General features: G+C 33.3%; 3 protein-coding genes across 4 annotated transcripts; 1 reads left to right on the forward strand and 2 right to left on the reverse strand.

Moving 5' to 3' along the window:
* Window positions 1-256: 256 nt before the first annotated feature.
* Window positions 257-1256, reverse strand: LOC9326857 (dof zinc finger protein DOF1.5). Its single transcript, XM_002893503.2, has one exon. The coding sequence runs from the start codon at window positions 1088-1090 to the stop codon at window positions 569-571; it is 522 nt and encodes a 173-aa protein (XP_002893549.1). The 5' UTR covers window positions 1091-1256; the 3' UTR covers window positions 257-568.
* A 5918-nt stretch (window positions 1257-7174) lies between these two features.
* On the reverse strand, window positions 7175-12351 carry LOC9329611 (protein SCAR3). Of its 2 annotated transcripts, none has more exons than XM_002893504.2 (9): window positions 11889-12351; window positions 11182-11345; window positions 10659-10782; window positions 10436-10565; window positions 10282-10349; window positions 8025-10203; window positions 7804-7896; window positions 7584-7700; window positions 7175-7453 (listed from the first exon to the last, which is right to left on the reverse strand). In XM_002893504.2, exons 1-9 carry the CDS (start codon window positions 12023-12025, stop codon window positions 7403-7405), a joined length of 3063 nt encoding a protein of 1020 aa, XP_002893550.1. In that variant the 5' UTR covers window positions 12026-12351; the 3' UTR covers window positions 7175-7402. The 2 variants fall into 2 exon arrangements, with proteins under 2 accessions (XP_002893550.1, XP_020869211.1); XM_021013552.1 differs by having other exon boundaries at window positions 11182-11337; window positions 11889-12309.
* A 6813-nt stretch (window positions 12352-19164) lies between these two features.
* Window positions 19165-21955, forward strand: LOC9329612. The gene is given in 2 exon segments (XM_021010993.1): window positions 19165-20164; window positions 20167-21955. Coding segments are annotated over 2 exon segments (2568 nt in total). The 5' UTR covers window positions 19165-19260; the 3' UTR covers window positions 21831-21955.
* The last annotated feature ends 799 nt before the right edge of the window (window positions 21956-22754 follow it).

Consider the following 22754-nt stretch of genomic DNA (forward strand, 5'->3'; position numbering starts at 1 on the left):
TAATACTACTAACTAGTACTTCCTCCGTTTTAATATAGTTGTCGTTTTAAGACTTAATTTTTGTTTTCTAATAGTTGTCGTTTTAGGTTTTCAATGTAGATGTTCGGTAAAAATTTCAGTTTTATCCATATTGTTTTAATGTTTTAACCAATGAAATTTTTTATAAATATATTAATAAAGGATAAAACATAACAATCAATGGTTTTCTCAATGTGTGAGAAAACCTTAAACGACAACTAAAACGAAACGGAGGAAGTAATAAAATAGTTTCGATGATGGTAATTAATGGTCAACGACAAGGAAAATCCCTCGGCCACGAGCTTCAATTTACAACTAAAATTTTTTCAACAAGAGAAATTAAATAGCGACAGCTGTTTAGTAGAGAAGCAAGTCTTAAAAACCTACTAATTAATTAGTAATTAACTAGTTAAATTTTGTTGCTAGCCTGTACATATCCAGAGTAATCAAAGCAAAGCAAATTTAACCACGTTCTTTCTTTCTACGGGTTAAATATAGCAAACCACCCAAACCCAAACCCGAAAACAAACAACTAAAAATGTAAAAATAATTAACAAGATTGACCATCGGTGTAACAACGAAGTCTCTTCACGGGAAAATCATGCCGGAAACCACCGTGAGAAGTGGCGGCTCGCCACTCTTCCACTAGCAAAGCGTCCAGCTCCACTTGATCAACGGCTCCAGTCGCAGCTCCAAGCAACTCGGCGAACCCACCGACACGTCCCGGAGGTTTGGACTTTCGACGACCGGCACCGACGGGAACATTCCGGAGAGCTCCACCGGCGGTCCAGTAACGCTGACAACCTTTGCAGAAGTGTCGTGGTTGATTAACGTTGTAGTTATTGAAGTAACAGAACTTAGTCTCCATGGACTTGCATCTCGGACATGGGATGATCTTGTCTGGACGCTTCTCAGCCGTCAGATCCGACGATGATGATCTAACGGGTGTTGTTGCTTGTAACTCTGGCTGTTGTTGTTGCTGCTCTTCTTTTTTAACTGTCTGTGTGATGTTGGCGTTGAATGTTATGGTTTTGCCAAAGAGTTTAATCCCTTGAGAATCTTGGGTCGCCATTAAAAATGAGAGAGAGAGAGAGAGAGACAAAGAAAGAAGAGAGTTGTGATTAAGTTTCTTGCAGTGATGAAAGAGAGAAGAGACGTTTATAGGAAGGATTTCAATCTTTTTTTTTTTTTTTGTAAAAAGATTTTGTGAATTTTTTTTTTATTATATCTTTTTCGTAGGAAAGGAGAGAAAAGCAATAGAGAGAATATTAAAAAATATGAAAGAATATGTTAGGCGCATTTATTGCTTATTGCATTCAAAGAAATATCGATCCATATATCAATCAGCTGACAAAATGTGTGTATTCTTTCTTCTTTTACCTTTTCTCCAAAATGTATGTATTTTAGTACAGTACTCCATTGTCTTTCCGTATATTTTATAAAAGGTTATTAGGAATAGTGATGTTAAACATATTTGTTCTAATATTTACATGACTTTTTTCAATCACAATTTATGTATATTCTATTTATTTTTCAATTTACCCTCTTTGCTAATACTATCTTTAAGTCACTACCAATAAATGAATTATGCGGGATACTTCTTATTGTTTTAGTTGTCAGCTAAACTTGCAAAAATTTAGAACATCATGATTTCATATGAAGAGAATGAGCTTTATTTGGTTGCATCAAACAAGTTAAAATTTTGGACTTGGGTAAAAATGGCTTTGATAGGTTTAACTAATTCATACAATATTTTTGAGATATTATTAAATATCTTTAAAATGATGTTTGTATGTGTCAACAGTGATTTGGAAGGGGTACGTATGTTTAGTGGCTAATTCTTAATATTTTCTGAACTGGGGCTGTCACAAAAACAAAATAAATATCACATTCAAAACCTAATTATATTATCCATATAATATACTATTATCCCCTTATAAATTTGCATATGCATCATCTATTTCTCCTTATTTTCATCGTTGGCTAACATTTTTGGATGATTAAAATCTTTGGAAATATGAGTAGAGAGCAATTTGATTGAAAGAATTACGTTCCTTTCTATTTTATGATTTTAGATAAACATGAGAATGATACATCACTATATTTCATTGAATCATATTTAAGTGAGAAAGATTTGGATATGGAAAAAGCCGCCAAAGAGAGGGCGTTTTTGGTGTGTTGCGTAGAAAAGGAGAAGAGATGAATAAGCATAAGCATGAATGAGTAGAGGGATCAGCTTTCAATTCAAGGCTCACATCATCTTTTGGGTCCCCTTTTCCAAGTCATCCTTCCATTTTCTTCATTTGTTTATTTCTTTCGAATAAATATAGTCCCTTTTTTTTTTAATAATAATATACTTTTTTATATAAAATAATATAAGCAGAGTTGGATCTATATTAATTAAGTTATGAAATACAAATTATGTCAATACCTATTACAACAAAAAAATAATAATCTTTTGATACGATGCGTAATTTTTTTTTTTTTTTATCATCAAGATGCACTATATTAGATTTAAATTTATGTTTAAAAACTAGTAGACTTTACATGTCATGGTCTTGTGCGGATTGCAATTTTTATATTCGAAAGTATACGTCATATATATTGAAGTGAATGATCTAATTTATATTTTTGAAACTACAATAAAACTAAAAAAAAATCAAAATTAATGTTAAATTTGAATTCATCTTTTCAAAGTTTTGAAGATCTTACAAGGGTGTCATTTATGTTGGGATTAAACATCTGATTTGATGGAGAGAAACCAAGAATTTGGATTTTGATGTTTGAGGTTTTTTTTGTCAACCAAAATATTAAATTAGAAAATAATTTTGGAATTGATTTTGCAATCCGAAAAAATTGAACTTATAATAGTAGTATATGCAAATCTAATTCTTGCTGCTCGAACAAGATTATGTTATACCAAAATGGAACATCTATCCCCTCTTAGCAGTCATGGATAGTGATGAAATTGGACTACTATATGATTTGTGCAATTTGGTTTTGATCGTTTAGTAGAATGGTTGAGTGGATATTGCCTTGGAAAATTCACATAAAGATAAGCAAAGCATGTTTCTTTAAATTAACATTTCACGTACGTTTATTAAACACTAAAGCAAGTGTTAAAGATGAGAGAAAGGGAAAAAAAAGAAGAGGAAAAGAAAAAGGAAAAGGAAAAGCACTAATCGATGTTCATGTTTCTCTTTTTTTCTTCTCAAATTCGCGCTTTTATACTATATGTTTTCTCATTGGTACCTTTATACTATATAGTCGCAAAAGAACAACTTTTAAGTACTTTTAAAAGAGATCGACTTTTTTAGTTATATAAATTAAAGATAAATTTAATAGACATACACAAAAAGGGAATATAAATGTGCGTATATATTTACGTAGACGAAGAATTTCATCCATTGTGCTATTTTTTGCAAATTGATAATATATTCTGATTTTAAACAGTTGTATTCATATTCCTCTAAAGGCGATTAGATTTATGTTTATGGCCAAATCAGAATTAAAATAAAATTAAGACTGTTCACATCTGCATGTAGGTTATACGACAATTTTTGGTAATACAACGCAACTGCTTTATTTTTTCTATAATCATGTAAGAAAAATCATGTCAATATTATATTATACGGTTTTGTGTATACACTACGAAGTCGTAGTGGCAATGCAATGTGGGATTAATTAACTAATTGTAGATACTTCTTCATTTTAGAATTGTAATCACATTTTCGAATATATATGGAGTACTAAGACATATTAAATTGCGTGCTAGATTTTCTCAAATATATGCATAGTTGAATATTATGTATATATATTATATACTATACATGCTTGTATATATATATATAGACACATGTAATTAGTTGTACCTTGTAAAGGTGGATTATCTTTTCTTAGGCCATTTTTTCTTCTTTCTTTAGGGTTTCAATGGATTTGGTGACTAACTTTTGTTGGTTGCCCATTTTTTTCTTTTCTCCTCTCAAATCTTAAACTTTTCAGTATGTGCTTCTTTTGGGTTCTGAAAATTCACTTTATAAAAAAAGCTCTCTTTACAAAGGAAAGCAAAGTCTTTTATATGGGTTTTGTCCTTTAATCCTATCTTTAATAAAGTGATTTGAAATTAATTAGGCGAATAAAGAAAATGAATTATTAACTTTTTCTCTATACTATCTATTATAGAGATATGACTCGTACTTAATTTATTGATCTTATATAGGATAAATTATCCATTTATATTTGAACTTGTCAGTTATGCTCACATATATAGAAGATATATTTTTAATTAATTAGAGCATATGACTGGGAGATATCATCTAATAGTTCATATGTATATACTAATATTGTAGGTTTAGTAGAACCTCTATAAACTAATACTCGATAAATTAATAAACATGATAAATTAATAAATTTTGCCTGTCCCGAGTCGGGCTAATGTAAAAATTAACTAAATTCGATAAGATAATAAGATAATAATTTTTTTGAAGTCTCTATATAAAAATTCTCAATAATATCATAAATTAATAATCATGTAAACTTGTATATATATATATATATATATATATTAGTGTTTTCATAAAAATAGCCAATATTTATTTTCAAATTTTGAATATGCATAATTTTTGTTTTAATAGTCGTATAAATTTTTTAAATACAACTATAGCTATATCATATATGTCATTATTTATAAATTCTGATTTATGTAAATCGTTTATATATGTAAATTCTATAATTTTTGTTATTCATTGTCAAAAAAAAATTGTTTTCTCTTCGAAATATTAAATGTTTAAGTCTAAAACTATAAAATTTCTAACATCCAAAACATTAGTTTTATTTAGATCACATTGTTTTCCCTCATGGTTTTAATTTTTTTTTAACAATTAAAACAAAACTTTCTATAAATTAATATCACTATAAATTAATAAAATATCATGGTTCAAACATTATTAATTTATAGAAGTTTTACTGTATATTACTATCCGTATTCAAACTCGTATAACATATGTCGTCCAAATATAGAAATATTTAGTTTGTTGTCCCACATAAAATGTAATTAGCTCTATAAACGTATGGTTAGGGTTTAAAAGGTAAACATATTGATATTAATAACAAAGTTTCTTTCGGAGGGTTGCAACTTTCAATACTAATGGTTTCATATTGCACAGTAAAAAAGAGACATCCATACAATTAATAAAGTCAATAATGTTTGATTATTGCTAGATAAAGTGGAATAAATAAACTTTATACGTGTTTAGTTTCATTGGGAAAAAAGGGGTACTTTTCCTTGAGGGTACATGCTTTGGAAATCTTTACTTTCGATTTAGAATTTCAACTTAAAGAAGAAAGAAAGGAAGGAATTGAGGAGAATTATTTAAAATTTTAAACTTCGAATTTTGGAAATTTGAAATACTCATTACTCGGTTTGGGATTGAACCCGAGACCTAGCTAATGTACGTAGGATACTAAGTTCTTGATCAATCATTAAACATGCACTTTCAACAACAACAACAAAAGATATGTAGACATAATAATGTTGTATGTTTCTATCATTCAGCTGAACTTATAATTTTGTCATCCATACTTGTATATAGTTCAATAATATTTTCCACAAAACAGTCAGTTCAATTTCCCATCACATGTCCACAAGCAAATTTATAAGATTTAATATTCGATATTAATAAATGCGAGACAGGCATTAAGAAATTAATACAGTACATAAATAACATAATCTCTATTATTTTAATCTTTTGATTCAAGTGGCAAATAAGTACTAGTATAAGATAACAATTAAAGACCACAGCGTAAGCGAACTTCACGGCTTAAGTGTTTTGAGACATCTACTTGCCAACTCACTTTTTGATGTTTCTTTAAACTTTTTAATATCAAATCCATTAAATTTTTATAATACTATAAGTATTTTCTCCTTCAATCTTTTTAAACTGTGCGATTGCTTCAAGAATCGATAGTACAGCTGACACAAAACTGATCCTCTTCCATATAGTTCAGAAATCGAATAGAATATATTATATATATATATATAATATATATTTTTAATGCATTTCAAACAAAAATTATCTATTATTTTCCACTACGTATGATTAACGTAACATAGTAGCTTATATATTTTAATATCTTCATTTCGTGGAGATATATATCACGTACGACAAAATTTACTTATCAACTACACAATAAACACATGAGAAATTCGCCACAATAAGAATTACTTGCATAACAAGATTAAACCCTTTTCTAGGTTGTCTCTCCGCAAGATAAGGTGTCGTGCATAGAGTGATTTAGAGAGGAGAATTAGAATCTTAATTAATTAAGCAAATATCAATCAGATTTACTTTGGATAGAATTAAGAGATTATTAGAAGATTCACCTAACGTATAAAGTTTTCAAATCTCCGAAATCAAGATGATCTTAATTTTTATGGTAGGGCACGTCGCTGTGGCAACCACGAGTCTCAGGTTGAATTGATGTTTATGCTATGGAAGAAATCAAGAATGCAATTAAAGATGATATAACACATCAAGAATCCAAATACTTTTATGCTTTTCATGAGAAGAATCGATTACACTGACTTGTGTTCGGATTTGATGATGAAGTATCCAGTTTTGGTCTCCTTTTCATTGGCATTTTGTTTATCCTCCCTGACAATATTCTTTAGATGGACCTATGAGAACATATTCTTCTCATTCGTAACTTCAAAATAAATAAAAAACCTTGAAATTTATAGAATAACCGGAAACGTGAATCGTGTGTTAATTTGTTTTGCTATTGGCGACTTGCTTTGGTGGTTATATCAAATCCACTTCTTTTCACTTAATTACATGGCTACTCGATCTCTATCGTAAGTCAAATGTTGTTTATAGAATTTAGTGGTACTATAAACAAAACCAACCTATGGCTATAACCATGATTGTTTTTTTGTTGCTATAGCATAAAGTCACTAGTTTAAGTTTAGCCCTCTATAGTCATGAAAATATTTTGTAGCTAGGAGCTCGTGGTTACATTAAATCTGTGGTTATTAGTAGTGGCCACTGGCCATACAGCAATAGATCAGTATGGGTGCGATTTGTGTTTGATGTGTTAAGTGCTTTGTAGTATCTCATTGTCACCGTCGGCTAAAATCACAAGTTCTAGAATGTTTTCCTCAAGATGAATGAGCATAATAGCTTTTACTTTTATTTCTTGAACTACTTTATTTTCTTGAAGATAGAGATCACACACTACAAAATTTACATATCACCTACAAAATCCACACATTAGATATGATACAAAATGAAAAAATGCTTGCAGGACTAGCTTGAACCCTTTTCTACATGTATGTCGTTCAGAGAGTAGATTACAGAGAAGAAATGGAATCTGATCAGAAGGGGTTTTACGTATCGCTCCATGTATCACTTTCATCTCCCTCTTTGCTAGCTACAGCCTGAAAAGAAGAAGAGAAAGTGAGTGATAGTTAATGTTGTGTTGGATTTACGACAAAAAAGTACTTAGATTCTGAAATAGAGATAAGATTTGCTTTGGATATATATAGATGCAGAATTTAGAGGATGAACCTGGCGTATTGAGTTTGCTTTCTCCAAAATCGCGCTGATCTTAGTGTTTATGATAGGGTCAGTTGTTGCAGCAGCCGATGATGTCGTTGTCATGACCACAGGTCTCAGGTTGAATTGCTGTTTATGATTTGAAAGAAACCAAGAATGTATCAAAAAGATGATATAACAAATCAAGCATCAGAATATAACTTTTTCACAAAATAGAATTATTTGCACTCACTTGTGTTCGGATTTGTTGCAAGAAGTCTCCAGTTTCAGTCTCCTTTGCGTTGGCACTTTGTTTCTCCTCCCTGACATTATTCTTCAGATGGACCTATGAGAACATATGCTTGTTAAGATTCTTAACTTGAACTATATTGAAAACGATTTTCTGGAATATATGGAACTGACCCACACCTGTACTAAAGTAGGAAGAAAAAAGAGTGCAAAACTTCTCCGTACCTTAATTTCTGGTTTAGGGGCAGAAGTCACCATGCTAGGCAGCTCTTTCTTCATTGTAGGCAATGAAATATGCTTCTCAAATGCGAACCTGATAGCGTCTTGTAGTTGTAGGGACTGTGTTTTGTCTTCAATTTTCTCTGAAGGTGTCTTTGAAACCATCCATTGCACGGGCGGAAATGGCGGTGGCAAGGGCTCTGCAGGATTTTGGAGGTATGAGAAGTTTACGGCCACACAACCACTTTCTGATTTGATCCCTAGAGGAGAAGCTTCAGCATTGTTATCAATATGCCTACTTTCGTGGAAAGAATCATATAGTTCTTGTTCTTTTCTTCCATGGCTGTCACTGGATTCTTCCCACTGCTCAGAATATGACAAGGAGTGATTATCGCTAAGATAATCAGTATCTGACATGTAAGGAGAGGATCTACAAAAAGTGTCGTCGTCGTCGGAATACGAATCTGGAAGGAAAGTTGCAGCCTCTGGAAGCAACTGGAAGGAAGAAAAGGTATTGTAAGTGTTGTTCCCATCTGAAAATTTAAGCTTCAGTCTGGAAGCCTGAAGAGTGTCAGCGGGATTGAGAGATATTTTCATGTGTTGAAGAGGCGGAGACGAAGTAATCCAATCAATGGGAGCTTCGTTCCTGAAGGGATCCACAAAGGTTTTGTCATCAATATCTTGGTCACAAAACCTCCTCCTCTCTGTAGTCACTTCATCGTTCTCTGGAATGGTTGCTGGTACAGTCTTTCTATCATGGGCAAATGAATCCTTTCTGCGGAAACCATTAGTGAGTAACCTGTGGCTGAGTCCAAAAACTCCGGAAGAAGTCTCATGGGACTCTCTTTGGTCTACAATACCCAGGGCCATGCCACTTGAACTAATTGGATTTTGGGTTCCTGGTGTTGCTAAGCTTGCATTATTCAGAACACGTCTATGTGAAGCATTTTCAATTAGATCATCTGATTTATCTTTTCCAGCTTCTGCAAAACCAACTGTCCTTTCCCCGGTCTTGCAATCTGGACTTAATGAACTTTGCACTGCCAAGACTGGAGGTTTCGATGGTTTAAGTCCCAATAGACCCCCATTAGTCCATATTTTAATGGCTTCGAGATCACCAGAAGATTCAGCTTCTGGTTCTTGATTTTCCTGTAGGCCATGATGAATCAAGGGGTTTGATGAATCAGCTAAGCTGTTCTCAAGACCTGGCACAAATGTAAATGTGATGATATCTTTTCCACCAGAATCGTTACGCATATCCTTGTTTGCACAAAGATCATTTTTTTGTAAGCGGTTGATATCTGAACCCACCTGTGGATTTTTTTGATGCATTTCATCAGCTACATTTGCTGACGATGCATTCTCTTCATTTTTAAAACCGTTGGCTATAAGCCCATCCATTGATCTGTAAGAATCTTCGACACTGTAGCAATTCTGCTCTGTTTTTTGTTCACACACCGACTTTTCCAACATCTCATCTGCAACACCACAGGAACTGCTTACTTGACTAGTTTGATGCCCCTGCTTGTTTTCAGATTCTGATTCGATAGTATTAAGCGCATCAACAAAACAGTCCCCTTCGCTTTCAGTCTCATGTTCACTATCCCTCGGTTCTCCCACAATCTCCCGGACAGTTTTTATTCCTCTTACCTCATCAATCCCAGTACATTTTTGTAGTCCTGATTCTGATTTATCATTTTCAATGTCCTTAGAATGAAAATCAACTCCACCAGTCCCTCCATAGCTTGGTTTCTCATCTGGTTTATCTACAACAGGGTTCGTCTCCATCATTTCAGAAGCCTCCTCTGTCTGCAGACCAAGAGATTCCACTATCTCTACTTTCTCATCCCAACTAACGCAAGAAGAGCCACGAGCAGCTTGCCCTTGAGAAGGACTAAACTGGAAATTATCATGAGCATCTTCGGTTTCACATTCAGAAAGGACTGAAGCGATAGTGCAAGAGCCCGGTGTCAAGCTGGATGAAACGAACACTCCTTTTGGTCTTTCTCCAGTCTTCAATGAAGAGGTTGCGGTTGAAAGGCATTCGTTGTAGCCTGAACCACTTCTGGACTCAAAAGAGCGAGAATGAAGATCTTGAAAATCAAATCTTTTTTCCATGTCACTAGTTGAGGTGGTTTTGGTAGAAGAGGTTCGTCCACTGAAGCTAAATGAAGTAAATGTCTTCCTGGAGTGAAATATGTCTGAGTTAATCATTCTTTAGGTGCACGGAAACTTAAATATGCCAATAAAATCAATAATTTACCTGGCATTTTGGTTAGCCATGGAGGCCAAACGTGACATATCTCGACTCCTTGACGAAGTTTTTTTCTTCTGTCCATGCCAGAAAACAGATATAATTGTCAAGTAAAAGAGAATTCTACAGAAAAAGGTATACCAATTTAATCTGAGAACCACACCTTCATTTTACAAAGGTTTTTATCTTTTTGGATCTTCTTGTTTCCTTGAATCAGGTTGCTTGATGCTCTTCTAAAATAAGTAGGATCGGAGTATCGCTTCAAGCAAGATCCAGGACCATTTATATCAAATCTGAGGAAATAAAGCAAAGAATCAGTGTAACATGATGGATTATAGTACATAGTACATTCATATCAGATATAAATATTTTAGCTTGAGGCATACTTATCAAGCAAGTGCAACCGTGGAGGATCCCTGCACTCTTCATAGGGATCCATGATAATGTGAGGCAAGTCGTCGTAAATTAAGTAATTTTGCGTAATTGGTATACGAAGATGCCACTCCAGACCTGAAAACCCCCATTAAACTCACTCACTTTACAAGATAACAAAAGTAAAAACCAAGCACTGAGTGACCACTTTCTCACCTTCCATAACTCACGGTTTTAAAACAATAAAAAAGTTTTGCTAAGAGAAACCAAACAACTATTACTGACAGTTCAATTTAAGTTAAATCTATTCTAAAGTTTTGCAGAAGATATAACTAACTCAATCATTCCAGATTCTAAACTAGCCTTCACGAGGGGAAATTTAGTATCAGGGTAAGTCAAAAGGCATATGAACTGGGCCTACAATGAACTAAGTGGATGACATTTTTAATTAACATAATAAATGTGAAACCTAACAAGAATCAGACACCTTGGGTCAAGACAATAAGAAGATTGACAAGAGAGAACAAGACAAAAAACCTCCTGTGTATGCAAAATGTATATGAGTTGTCTGTGCAAGCATCGCCTTTTCTAGTGGAGGCACTGTAGCTTCTATATGCTGCAATCTGATTTTCAATTGATTGCTTCTTGAAGCTGTAGCCATAACTTCCTCCTGTATCCCATGAAATATCTCTGCTGCAAACCTTAATCAAGAGAAAGAACAATCCTTAAGAAAGTTTCTTCCTTCGTGCTAAAGATGACCCTTTTGAACCAGAGACCACTCCAAACACAAACTAAGCTACACAGAAGCTTGATACTAAAGCCGACACAAAGAGACACCACATGTGGAGTTGTTCAGAAGCATAAAACTAAGCTAATGAAACAAAGCCAAACACAGCAAAGATGGAAAATGATTGATAGAAACAGCACAACATTCATAGAGAGAAAGGCAAAAGAGAACAAAATGAAGAAAGCTTGTTCCTTTTTGCTAAACCTTAACTCAAAAACTTCAAAGGATCATGCAAATCACAATGGGTTCCCAAATTTGCCCCTACAAACACCAATTAGATACCTTAAACAAGTAAAGGCAATTACTTTCATGCAAAGTAGTGATTTTTCATCTTTAACTTCACCATTAGCTCAAAGAATCATTTCAACAGTAGAGATACCCAAAAGAGACGCAACTTTTTTTTGAAGAAAAGAAAAAAAAAAAAAACAGAAATTGAGAGCTCGAATTCAATACATACTCAGCGAGATCACCAAGCTGACGCAAGATCCCAACAAGTCCAGTAACTGCAACACCATTGAGAATTGCTTTGGGGTCTTCACGATCGACATTTCTATAAACCTCCGTTTGGTTCATACCGTATACATTCCGTGGCATTTTTTTCTCTATAAATCAAAGTACAAAACCGTCACACATTGAGATAAAACTGTTGTGTCTAAAGCATGAACAGAGCTGGGAAAAGGATTTGGAGAAAGAATCAAAAGGGGTTTTTGAAGAAACTGAGAAATGGGTTTTGATGAAAACAAGAAAAGGTTAATGATTGTTTATGGGTTTCTGGTGAGTGAGATTGATGAGGCAGCTTAACTGCTCAAAACAGAGAGGGAAATTTTGGAGGCAGAGAGGGAAAGAGACTGTGAGAGAGAGAGAGAGAGAGAGAGAGAGAGAGACATTGACATTGCCGATATCTCAAGCCATTCCTTTCCGTTTCATTTAACAGAGGGGTTTACAGAAGAGTAGATTGACCGAATTACCCTTGTGGTTTGTGTGCTATTACTTGATGGGATTTTGACAAAATAAAAAGAGGATTGCAATTACGTTATTGGTTCGCACGATTTATCAAACATGGATTGCTATTGGGCTTATGAACGTTAAATTCTAACTCTGATTACAGAATAAAATGCTCGATTTTGTAATTAAAAAATAAAGTGTTTTCGAAAAAATTAGTAGTATGCTTATTTTGCTATAAAAAAAAAAAAGTGAGAGAATGTCCATGTCAAATAAGTGTTGCGTTAAGATTTGTTGTTATTTAAGTAGGACAAAAAAACAAATTCCAACTTAAATAACAACAAATCTTAAGGTTTTGTTGCTATTTAAGGAGGACAAAAAAACAAATTCCTACTAGTGCTACAACATAGTAAAAGATGAATTTTGCCTTTGTTGTTTGTTTTCTAAATTGAATGATTAGGAAAAAAAAAATCATTGGTAAAAGCAGCATTTCCTTCATCGTTTAGTTTGAACACCATCAAAACTTTTCGTTTGCACATGTTATATCTTTGATTCTGTTGTTGTACCATTTGACCAGTAAAGTTTCATCTGCTAGGGACTCCAAGTGTTCAGTCATGTAAGGTGAACCAATAACCTCTGGTCCTCTGCTATCGTCTTTGTGAACATGATAAGAATTTTGAAAATATAACTTCTGCTAAGCCTGGGCATTTGGGTACCCGTTCGGGTTCGGTTCTTTTTTTTTCGAGTATCGGGTCTATCGGGTAGGAGGTCGAGACCCATTCGGCTATTTTAAAAACTCTGTTCGGGTTCGGTTCGGGTTCGGGTCGGTTCGGGTATTTTAATAAAAAAGCAAAATACCCGAAAATAACCAAAAATACCTGAAATATTTTTGGGTTCGGGTCGGGTTCGGGTTTTTTACTCGTATATACCCAAATCTAACCGAAATACCCGATTTCTCAAAAATACATTGGTTACTCTTTGCCCAAATATAACCAAAAATATCTAAAAATACTAAAATTACCCAAAAGAAAACTACATCATTAGTTACTTTTAAACCAAATATATCCAAATGTATCCGAATTACTCAAAAATACCTAGTATATTCGGATTTATGATTGTAATTTTAGGTATTTCGGATATTATAAGTATAAATATAACTAATATTTTAGGTGTATATTTGTATTCGGGTACCCACGGATATTGGATTCGGTTCGGGTTTTTTCGGGTAGGAGGTCTAAGATCCATTCGAGTATTTTTAAAAATCGGTTCGGATATTTTGTCGGGTTTTTTGGTTTGAGTATTCGGTTCCGGTTATTTTGCCCAGACCTAAGTCTTCGGCAACTTGGGGTTGTTATTGTGCCGGGAAATCCTAGGATTCAATTTGATTGCCTTCATAAGCGAGCAAAAAGAACATATGGGAAGTGAAGAAATTGGGGTCTACAATTGTGATGTTGGTCCAATCAGAACCATGAGAACAAATTTAACATAAAAATAAAACATATGTTAGGGATAAATTAAGAGAAATTGCATTGTATAACCATAAAAAAACTATAATTTAATAAGTAACTATAACAAAAAATGGCTATGATATATCTTGTATAAACTGTAATATTGACCATCTTAACCCTGCCATCTGCTTCCATCTGCCATCTGCCACTTGTCTTCATTTCTCTAGCAATAAAACATTATAACAATATTCTTTCTTTCTCTCTCTCAATTTATGTTGTATTACACATACATAATCACTTGTTCAAATTCCAACAAAAAAAAAAGTCACTTGTTCAAATCTCTCCTATAACAACTAATTACATGTATTTTAAATAGAAACAATTATTGTTCACTTTTTTTACATATTAGTTTTCATGTTTCATCCACATATGCATAGAACGGTAATTCAATATTTTTTTTAAATGTGTTAAGTTATTATTATTCAAACAAATGAGGGAGACAAAAGTCTGACATGTGGGCCGGTTTCTCTCTCTTTCAAACGACCATGTAGTCACTTTTGAGGGTAAATTCGTCCGATTGAAGCTCAAATGGCTACTTGCTTTGTTTTGAGACTTATATGGCTATATTTTTAATTTTTTTGTCTAATATGGTTATTCAGCTAATTGACCCATAAATTAACATAAGATATTAGAACAAAACAAAAAAACTCTGGATTGCTAAGGAGAGCATCTGTCCGACGATTTAAGATGCAGCGGTCGAGGCCGAGAAGTAGAGACATGGTAGACGTTCTTAGGTAGTGATGATGACACAAAACCCTAACTCAAAAATCCTACATTAGTAAATAAAATTGTTAGAGTTGGTTATATGTTGAATACAAAGATCCAATGAGATGCACATATACAAATAGTACGTTTTAGTATGATACTCCTTCCGTTTTATAATTATAAGTTGTTTTAGCTAAAAATACGTAGATTAAGAATAACTACTTTTATCAGCGAATTATAAAAGAGACTGTAAATATAAATAATCATAATATTAAAATAATATATAATATATAATTTGCATAGAAACTTGAAAATAATTTATATTATAAAAAAAAAATTTATCTAAAACAACTTATATCATGAAACAGAAGGATTATAAGAAATGTAGATAATTTTAAATTGTAACAGTGGAATTCCACATTCATAATTCTTGTCCATCACAATAATTTGGTATCCATTTATTTTTGTAACTGTTTCTTGTCACTTTAGTTATTAATGTTTTAATTGACCATTGAGTAATATTTGTTTGAAAGATTGATGAATTATGATTATCAAACCAAAAATATGCCTCTTATCGATAAACAGACTTACAGAAATAACGCAAGTGAGTCAAATATGACATTTTGTTTGTGGAACCAGTTTGATAAATGTGTCTCTCTCAAAGTTAAGAACTTAAGATCAGGCAAAACTATTTGTTTGTGTGTTAATGAAACTGAGTAACACGTGTTGAATATGGAAAGAGATAATGGCTTTCCCTCAATTAATCTAGAGATTAAAATATCATAATATACAGATTACAATTTAAAATGGAGTAAAACACATTTTAAGCACAACATGTGACAAAAATGCTAATCTACACTATTAATTGGGAATCACTAGATATAAAATAACCTTATGAAGTGTAAAATATTACATAAGATGCCATTAGCTTTTAGTGTTTTAAAATAAATTCATTAATGGTATAATAGTAATCACAAAATTAATATATTTAAATAAATTATACTAAAATTTTTTAAATAATTATTAGTTTCCAAAAATTAAACTCACTATCTCTCTTATTAATTATGGACGAAAATATAAAATTATTTTCTAAAAAATTGTTAAAACCAATGAGAAATTGAAAAACTAAGATTTTATATCTAACTAAAATCTTATCTAAACTAATCCTAATAGACTATTCTATATCAAAAATAAAAATAATAACATTTTAATCCAAAATCAAAAACACTATCGTTTAAAAAATTTTATCAATGGAGGATTTTAACATTGAATTTGAACTTTCATTAAAAATTAAATAAAAATATTTTAGGATTTAGTTTTGTTATAATATCTTCACAAATTTTGACCTATAAAACGATATTTTATTTCACAATTCTAAAAGACGATATTAGATATTAACAAATATTTATATTTACTATGAAATACACTCAAATAATAATAAATTTAAAGAATTATCATTATGGTCTTCGTTTAGAGCAAGTTTCAGAAATATCTAAACAATACATTGTACATATTAATTTTGAAATATTTTGTGTTTTATTTTTTTCCTTCTCAACTCGATTTTCCTTCTTCACACAGTTTTCGAAATAATGTAAACTAATTATATATTTGCATTCAAAATAAGTTACGCAACAATAGCAGATCCTTTTCACAGATGTATCTCAAATTTTTATTTTTAGTCCAAAAATTAAATTAATTATGATTAAAAAATGAAAAGAAGAATATGCAAAATTTAGCTAAGGAAAAAAACATTAATAAATTTGTTAAAGTATATTTGTAACTTTAACAACATACATATTAATCCGCAAAACTCATAATATATATTGTATGGTATTTAAAGGTAAGCAAACAAGAATTTGGAACATGATTTTAATGGAATAAAATGAGAATAGAAATTACGAGACGGGATGAGAGAGAATCATAATAAAAATCAAACTAAATACTCAACTGGTATGAGTTCGAGTTATGTGTACTATATAAAATAAATTTGTTTGCCATAAAAAAAAATTGTTTACACACATAACCATGTACGTACGTTTTCAGTTATACATATTCTATTTATGATGGATACGGGACCGTAATATTTTTATTTCATGTATACGAGATGGGTTATGGGACGAAGAATTTAAGAATTCATATCCTATTTAATACCTGTAATCAAACTGATAGAAATATTTTGATTAGTTTAGAAAATAAAAACGTAACATCACTTAACTTTTGCAATTAACTTATATCTCAATTTTATCTTAAATATAATTTCGCACGTACATGTAGGTCCGGATCTTAAAATATAATTATGCACTAACGCAACTGAATTTCGTTCATTACTCTAACTTTATAATATCTATTTACGAAGTTCACCAACACAACAAAATATTTTATATTTTTAAAATCTATATAATAATTTCTATAAAAATATCCTTGCACGTACGTGTGGATTCAGATATAATATATCATAAAATAACAAAATAATTTATATTGAATTAAGAATTTTTATTAAAATATGAAACCCCGCACGTATGTGCGGGTCATTATCTAGTTTGAAGTTACATCACTTGTTGTCTCTCCTATTCACACTCGATAAGCAACTTTAAAAGTTCGAAGTTACAATGTCATGTCCTCAGTGCCGGCCCAGATAAATATGAGGCCCCATACAATTTTTTTTTTTTGGGTTTTATCTATAAATGTTAAATTTTGAGATCAACTCTTAAAAATTCTGAAAAATGAGGCCTATTTTTGCAATAATAAATAGATAAAATTTAAAATTTGAGATAAAATCTAAAACTTTCTAAAAACTGAGGCCTATTTATGCAATAACAAAAAAAAATTGGGGCCTAATTTTGGTACTAAAAATCTTCAAAAAATTTTGAAGCCCAATATCCATGTATCTTGAAAATAGGTCACGGGCCGGGCCTGCATGTCCTATAGTTTAAATCTGTCCGATATCTCTCCAAAAATTCTATAATCTTAAGTAAAATTGTGCATGATTTTAGTTATTATTTTAAAATTCATGAATCCACAAACACCACAATAATAATATCGGGCTACATTGCTTTTACTAGAATGTCAATTTGTATAATAAAAGTCAATTTGTATAATAAATAATTATTACACACGACAACGTTTCACTTTTAAAGACCTTTATCCTTTCAAGGCCTTAGCTCTTTGAGGAATATCGTCGAACACTTGGGATGAAGAAAACAAACGAATGCCTTTCTTTTGTATCTGCTGAAACAAAGTAAGTAAGAGAGATATCAAACACAAATTTGAAGCAATCTCAACCCTTTAATCCTTATCATTGTTCCTTTTGTTTGTCTCAAGATGTCGTTATTTAAGAGACTCACCTAAACTCTAATTTCTTAAGTAGTACAAAATTGCGATCTTTCTTCTAACCTAACTAAGACGTTACAAACCAAACAAAGAAAGGAACAGAGAACGTTGCATTAGAAGCCGAGACATTGGAAGCGCAAAACTCTCTCAAAATTCAATCGCAAAATTGAAGTGCTTCAATATGAAGGAAGGAAACTAAAGGGAGAATGATGAAGACGGTGGAATTGATGTCAAACTCGTCGGATTTTTTAGTGCAGTCAACGAGCCAAAAAGAAGTCTAAGAAGAGTTGTGTTGTGACTCTAGTCACAATAAACTAAGTTAAGAAGTAATGTGCCATTAGTTTGGTTAGGCCAATAAGAAAGAGTGTTTTGTTAGTTAAAGACTAGCTAAATTTGAGTGGTTAAGAGTTGTTATTGTTTAAAGTAAGGTGTTTAACTTTGTAAAACCAAGTCTAGTATTTGAGGTATGAACTAGTGGTAGTTGTTAAGGTTTAAGTTTGTGTGTAGTAAGTAGTGAAAAGCTTCTATAAGTATGTATGTTTGTGGTGTTGTAAAAAGAATCCAAGTATCATCAAGGTAAGAAATCAGTTCTTTATCTCTTTAGGTCAAAAACATTTTTCGTGTTTATGTTTAAACAGGGGCTGAAACAGAGAGAATTCAAATTTGCAACTAGTAAGGACTTAAGGAGAGGTTCAACAGAGAAAGAAATGGCTGCATACCTCACATATACAAACACTTAACATGAGAGCTGGACCAACCAATTCTGGAGCCCTATTATATTTTTGCCAAAATAACAATAGTAGTAGTTTTTTCTTCTATAATAATTTTTTTTTCCTAAAATGGGGTCTTTTTGTAATAGACTTTTTTCCAGAAAAAGTGGGGATTCCATTGTATTGTTTCATGTTAATGTGCTCAGGTCCGGTTCTGCTTAACATGACTAACTCTAATTTCCTTGCAAAAGGGGGCATTGACTTTGCGTTGGGACGACCTCATAAAGGAAACGTCATTCAATAATGATTTTGTTGTTTTGTGAAAGTTGCGTAGGCTAATTCTTATTAGTTTATAAACTCGAATGCTAGTTGTAATATTGTAAGACTACTAGTACGTAACTATCGATGAGTTATATATCTAATCTATAAATCAATCGTTGACTTGGTTAGTCGGACAACCTGTAAGCTTGAGATTGTAACGTGATTTTCTGAAATAATTAACACGTATATATAGTACTAATATGTGTAAGATGTGTTTTTATTACAATTAGCATTCGGAAACACTAAGTTAATAATCACATTTCAAACTCAAAATCTCTCGCTACTCAAATAATCGTTCTCTCTCGGCAACTCTATGGATTCTCCGGAGTTGAAGCTCGTATCACTTGCTACTCAGTTGATCTCTCTAAACAACTCTACAGATTTGGAGCTTGTATCATGTACTATTATTCAAATAATCTCTCTCGTTAGCTCAATGGATTTGGATTCGCAGCCGAAGCCCGAGACAAAGCTCATGTCACTCATAGCTCAAACAATTTCTCTCTTCAACTCCATGGATTTGGATTCCCAGCCGGAGCCGTTAAGGAAGCTCATATCACTCATTACTCAAGAAGTATCTCTCCAAAACTCTGTAGATTCGGATTCTGAGCCAAAGCCTAATTCAGAGTTTATGTCATTCTACTCTGAAACATTCAAACTCGAGCCGAGACCGGAGCTCATATCAATCATCACTCAAATATTTCTCTTCATCGATTCGGATTCGGATTCGGATTCGGAGATGGAGTCGAAGCTCATATCAGTCATTTCTCAAATAATCTCAATCGTTTCCTTTGGTGAGACGGATGGGGAGTTGGATGAGTCGCAAAAGATGTCCAAAACAAAATCAGTTATATTACTTATTAGTCAACTAATCTCTCTCGTCAGCTCTCTGGATTTGGATTCGCAGCCGGAGCCGGAGTCAGAGCTCATATCACTCATTAAGCAAGTAATCTCTGTCGGCAACTCTATATCGGATTCGGAACCGGAGTGGGAGCTCATATCACTCGTGACTCATATGACCAATATCATCAGCTCTATAGATTTGGAGCCGGAGCCACCAGCACAACTCTTGTCACTCATGGCTCATATATATTTAAATTTATACTCTATGGATTGGGACTCGGAGCTACTTACACTCCTTTCTCAAATATTCACTCTCGTCAGCTCTACGGATTTGGCTTCGGAGTCGGAGTCTGAATGGGGGCCGGATCAGCTTATTTCATTGTTCAACTCGTACAAGGAAAATTTCATGTGACGGGAAAAGTGGAGCGGAAGAGCAAAGAAAAGGGGATATGTCACCCCGGAAGCCGGGTGAAACTCTACTTAGCGAGAGGAGAAGACGCTTCTCATTTTCGTTGCAAAGATTGCAACGGCGAGGACCATGAAGAATGTGAACAGACTCCGGTTGAGGTAAAACACCCTCTTCATCCAAAACATTCTCTTCAGCTTGTCTCGCAAAAGTCGTCGAGAATTCAAACTAGAAAATGTTTTTGTTGTGATGAGGATCTCGAAAAGATATTCTACTATTGCTCGGATTGTGATTATGCTATGAATATAGCTTGTGCGGAGAAACCACCAGTCTTATATATAGACCATCCGAATTGGCATAATCATACACTTGCTCTGTTTCCTAGACAAGCTTTCTTAACTTGCAATGTCTGCGCCCTGGCCGATTCAAGCTCTCCTATCTATATGTGTCCCCCTTGTGATTTTGTGGTCCATCTAAGATGTATCAACTTACCACGTGTCATAAGGATATCTCGCCATCCCCATCGTATCTCTTTTACCCCTTTGTTCGACCAACATGATAGATCTTGTGGTGTTTGTCGCGAAAAGATCGACAACGATTATGGGGGTTATTCTTGCATCAACGACGATTGTTCGTATGGAGCACATTCGAGATGTGCCACACAGAGAAATGTGTGGGATGGCATAGAGCTTGAAGGAGTGTTAGAAGACATTGAAGAAGAAGTTGAGCCGTTTGTGACGATAAGTGATGGAATCATACAACATTTTAGTCATCAACAACATCATTTGAGACTTGATGAGAACAAAGACAGAGATTACGATGACAATATGCAGTGTGATGCATGCATCACGCCCATCTATTTCGGTAACCTCTACTCTTGTATGCAATGTAGCTTCATTCTTCACGAAGAATGTGCGAATTTATTTCGCAAAATACATCACCCGATACATCCACATATGCTCTCCCTAGCGGGAGGATATAATGATGTTAGAAAGTATGAGGATTATAAGTGTTCAGCTTGTCCTTGGTCGTGCATAGCTGGTTTTTTCTATGTGTGTGTTAAAGAAGGATGTTATTTTAAGTTACATGTGCAGTGCGCCACAATTTCTGAGCCATTGGTCCATAGAAGTCATATGGATCCTTTATTCCTAACATCTAAACCAGGAGAGCAACGAGGATGTTCGGTTTGCAAAGATTCAAGACTTGAATGTACAAATGAAACATTCAATTGCATCAAATGCGACTTTGCTTTGTGTTTTGGATGTGCTACTTTACCTCAAAATGTGAGGTATAAGCATGATAATCATATTCCCACTCTTTCTTATGGGAAGGAGACAAATACCATGACATATTGGTGTGAAGTCTGCGAGGGAAAAGTAAATCCGAAAGACCGGTTTTATATGTGTGACGAATATTGCTGTGTCACCTTACACATCAGATGTCTGATTGGGAAGGACTTATACATGAAGCCCGGTTCATTGTGTATCTACAAGGATGGAAAAAAGCTATTTGTTGTGCCCAACAATCATATGTCTCGACCATCTTGCACAGGTTGTAGGAAGCGATGTCCATACAAAACAATGTTGGTGCTTGTTCGATTAATATTCTGTTCCACATTTTGTATTCTTCATGTTTAGTCGAGAGAGTTGATCAAATAGCTGTATGGTTATTGCTCTTGTTGTAACAAATATTGTTGAATTTGTATTCGGTTGTATTATGAGCTTCCAAAAACCAGCTATGATATGGCCGGGAAAGTCATCAAGATTAAGAAAAACAAATTCGGAAGACTTGGACTACATCTCTAGTCGAGTTTTGTTGTCTTTGTTCTTTCATTGTGGCATATTTAAAACAGGGAAGTCATTGTGGTTACCAAAATGTAGGAACCCACATTCGTAATTTGCTTAGTTGTTCTTTCCACCACCAAAATAGTAAAATCAGATGTTTTCTGTCAATTAAGAGTGTTGTTTACAAGTTTCTCAAGCTTTAGATTGCGATCGCATTACAAACATTGATATATCCAAAATTATTATGAGATATATTTAAGTTTTGTGCCATTGTGACAATTATGCACATGGAAAAATAAAATGAAAGTTTGACATATTTGAAAGCTGGTTAATACTTGACCATAAACTCATGTCAGTGTTGCAATACCAGCCGAAAGGACAGTAATTAATGGAGACATGTTTCATATTTTTATTCCGGAATGGTACTTCCTCTGTTTCATCATAAGTACTGTCTTATAGTTTGTCTAACAACAAGTATGAACGTTTTTTGGGTTGCGATCTATTTATCTTAGAATACAAAAACTTGACTATTCCAAATCCAGTTGCTTATAATTCTAGAATCACACCTAACATTTCAATATCCCAAGATTCATAGGTCCAAAAGAATTAAAAATAAAAACAGAATGAATCAGATACACACATCAAATGTAGCCACTAGATATAAAATGGGGAAAGCCAATAAGGGGCAGTGAGCTGGTTTGGTGCACCCGCAGGAGGTAGAAAATAACGGGTGGTTCCGGTGGTAAGATCGTAAATACCAAAGCCATGGCCTATGTA

The sequence above is a fragment of the Arabidopsis lyrata genome, assembly GCF_000004255.2.
Source record: "Arabidopsis lyrata subsp. lyrata unplaced genomic scaffold ARALYscaffold_1, whole genome shotgun sequence".
NCBI lineage: Eukaryota > Viridiplantae > Streptophyta > Magnoliopsida > Brassicales > Brassicaceae > Arabidopsis > Arabidopsis lyrata.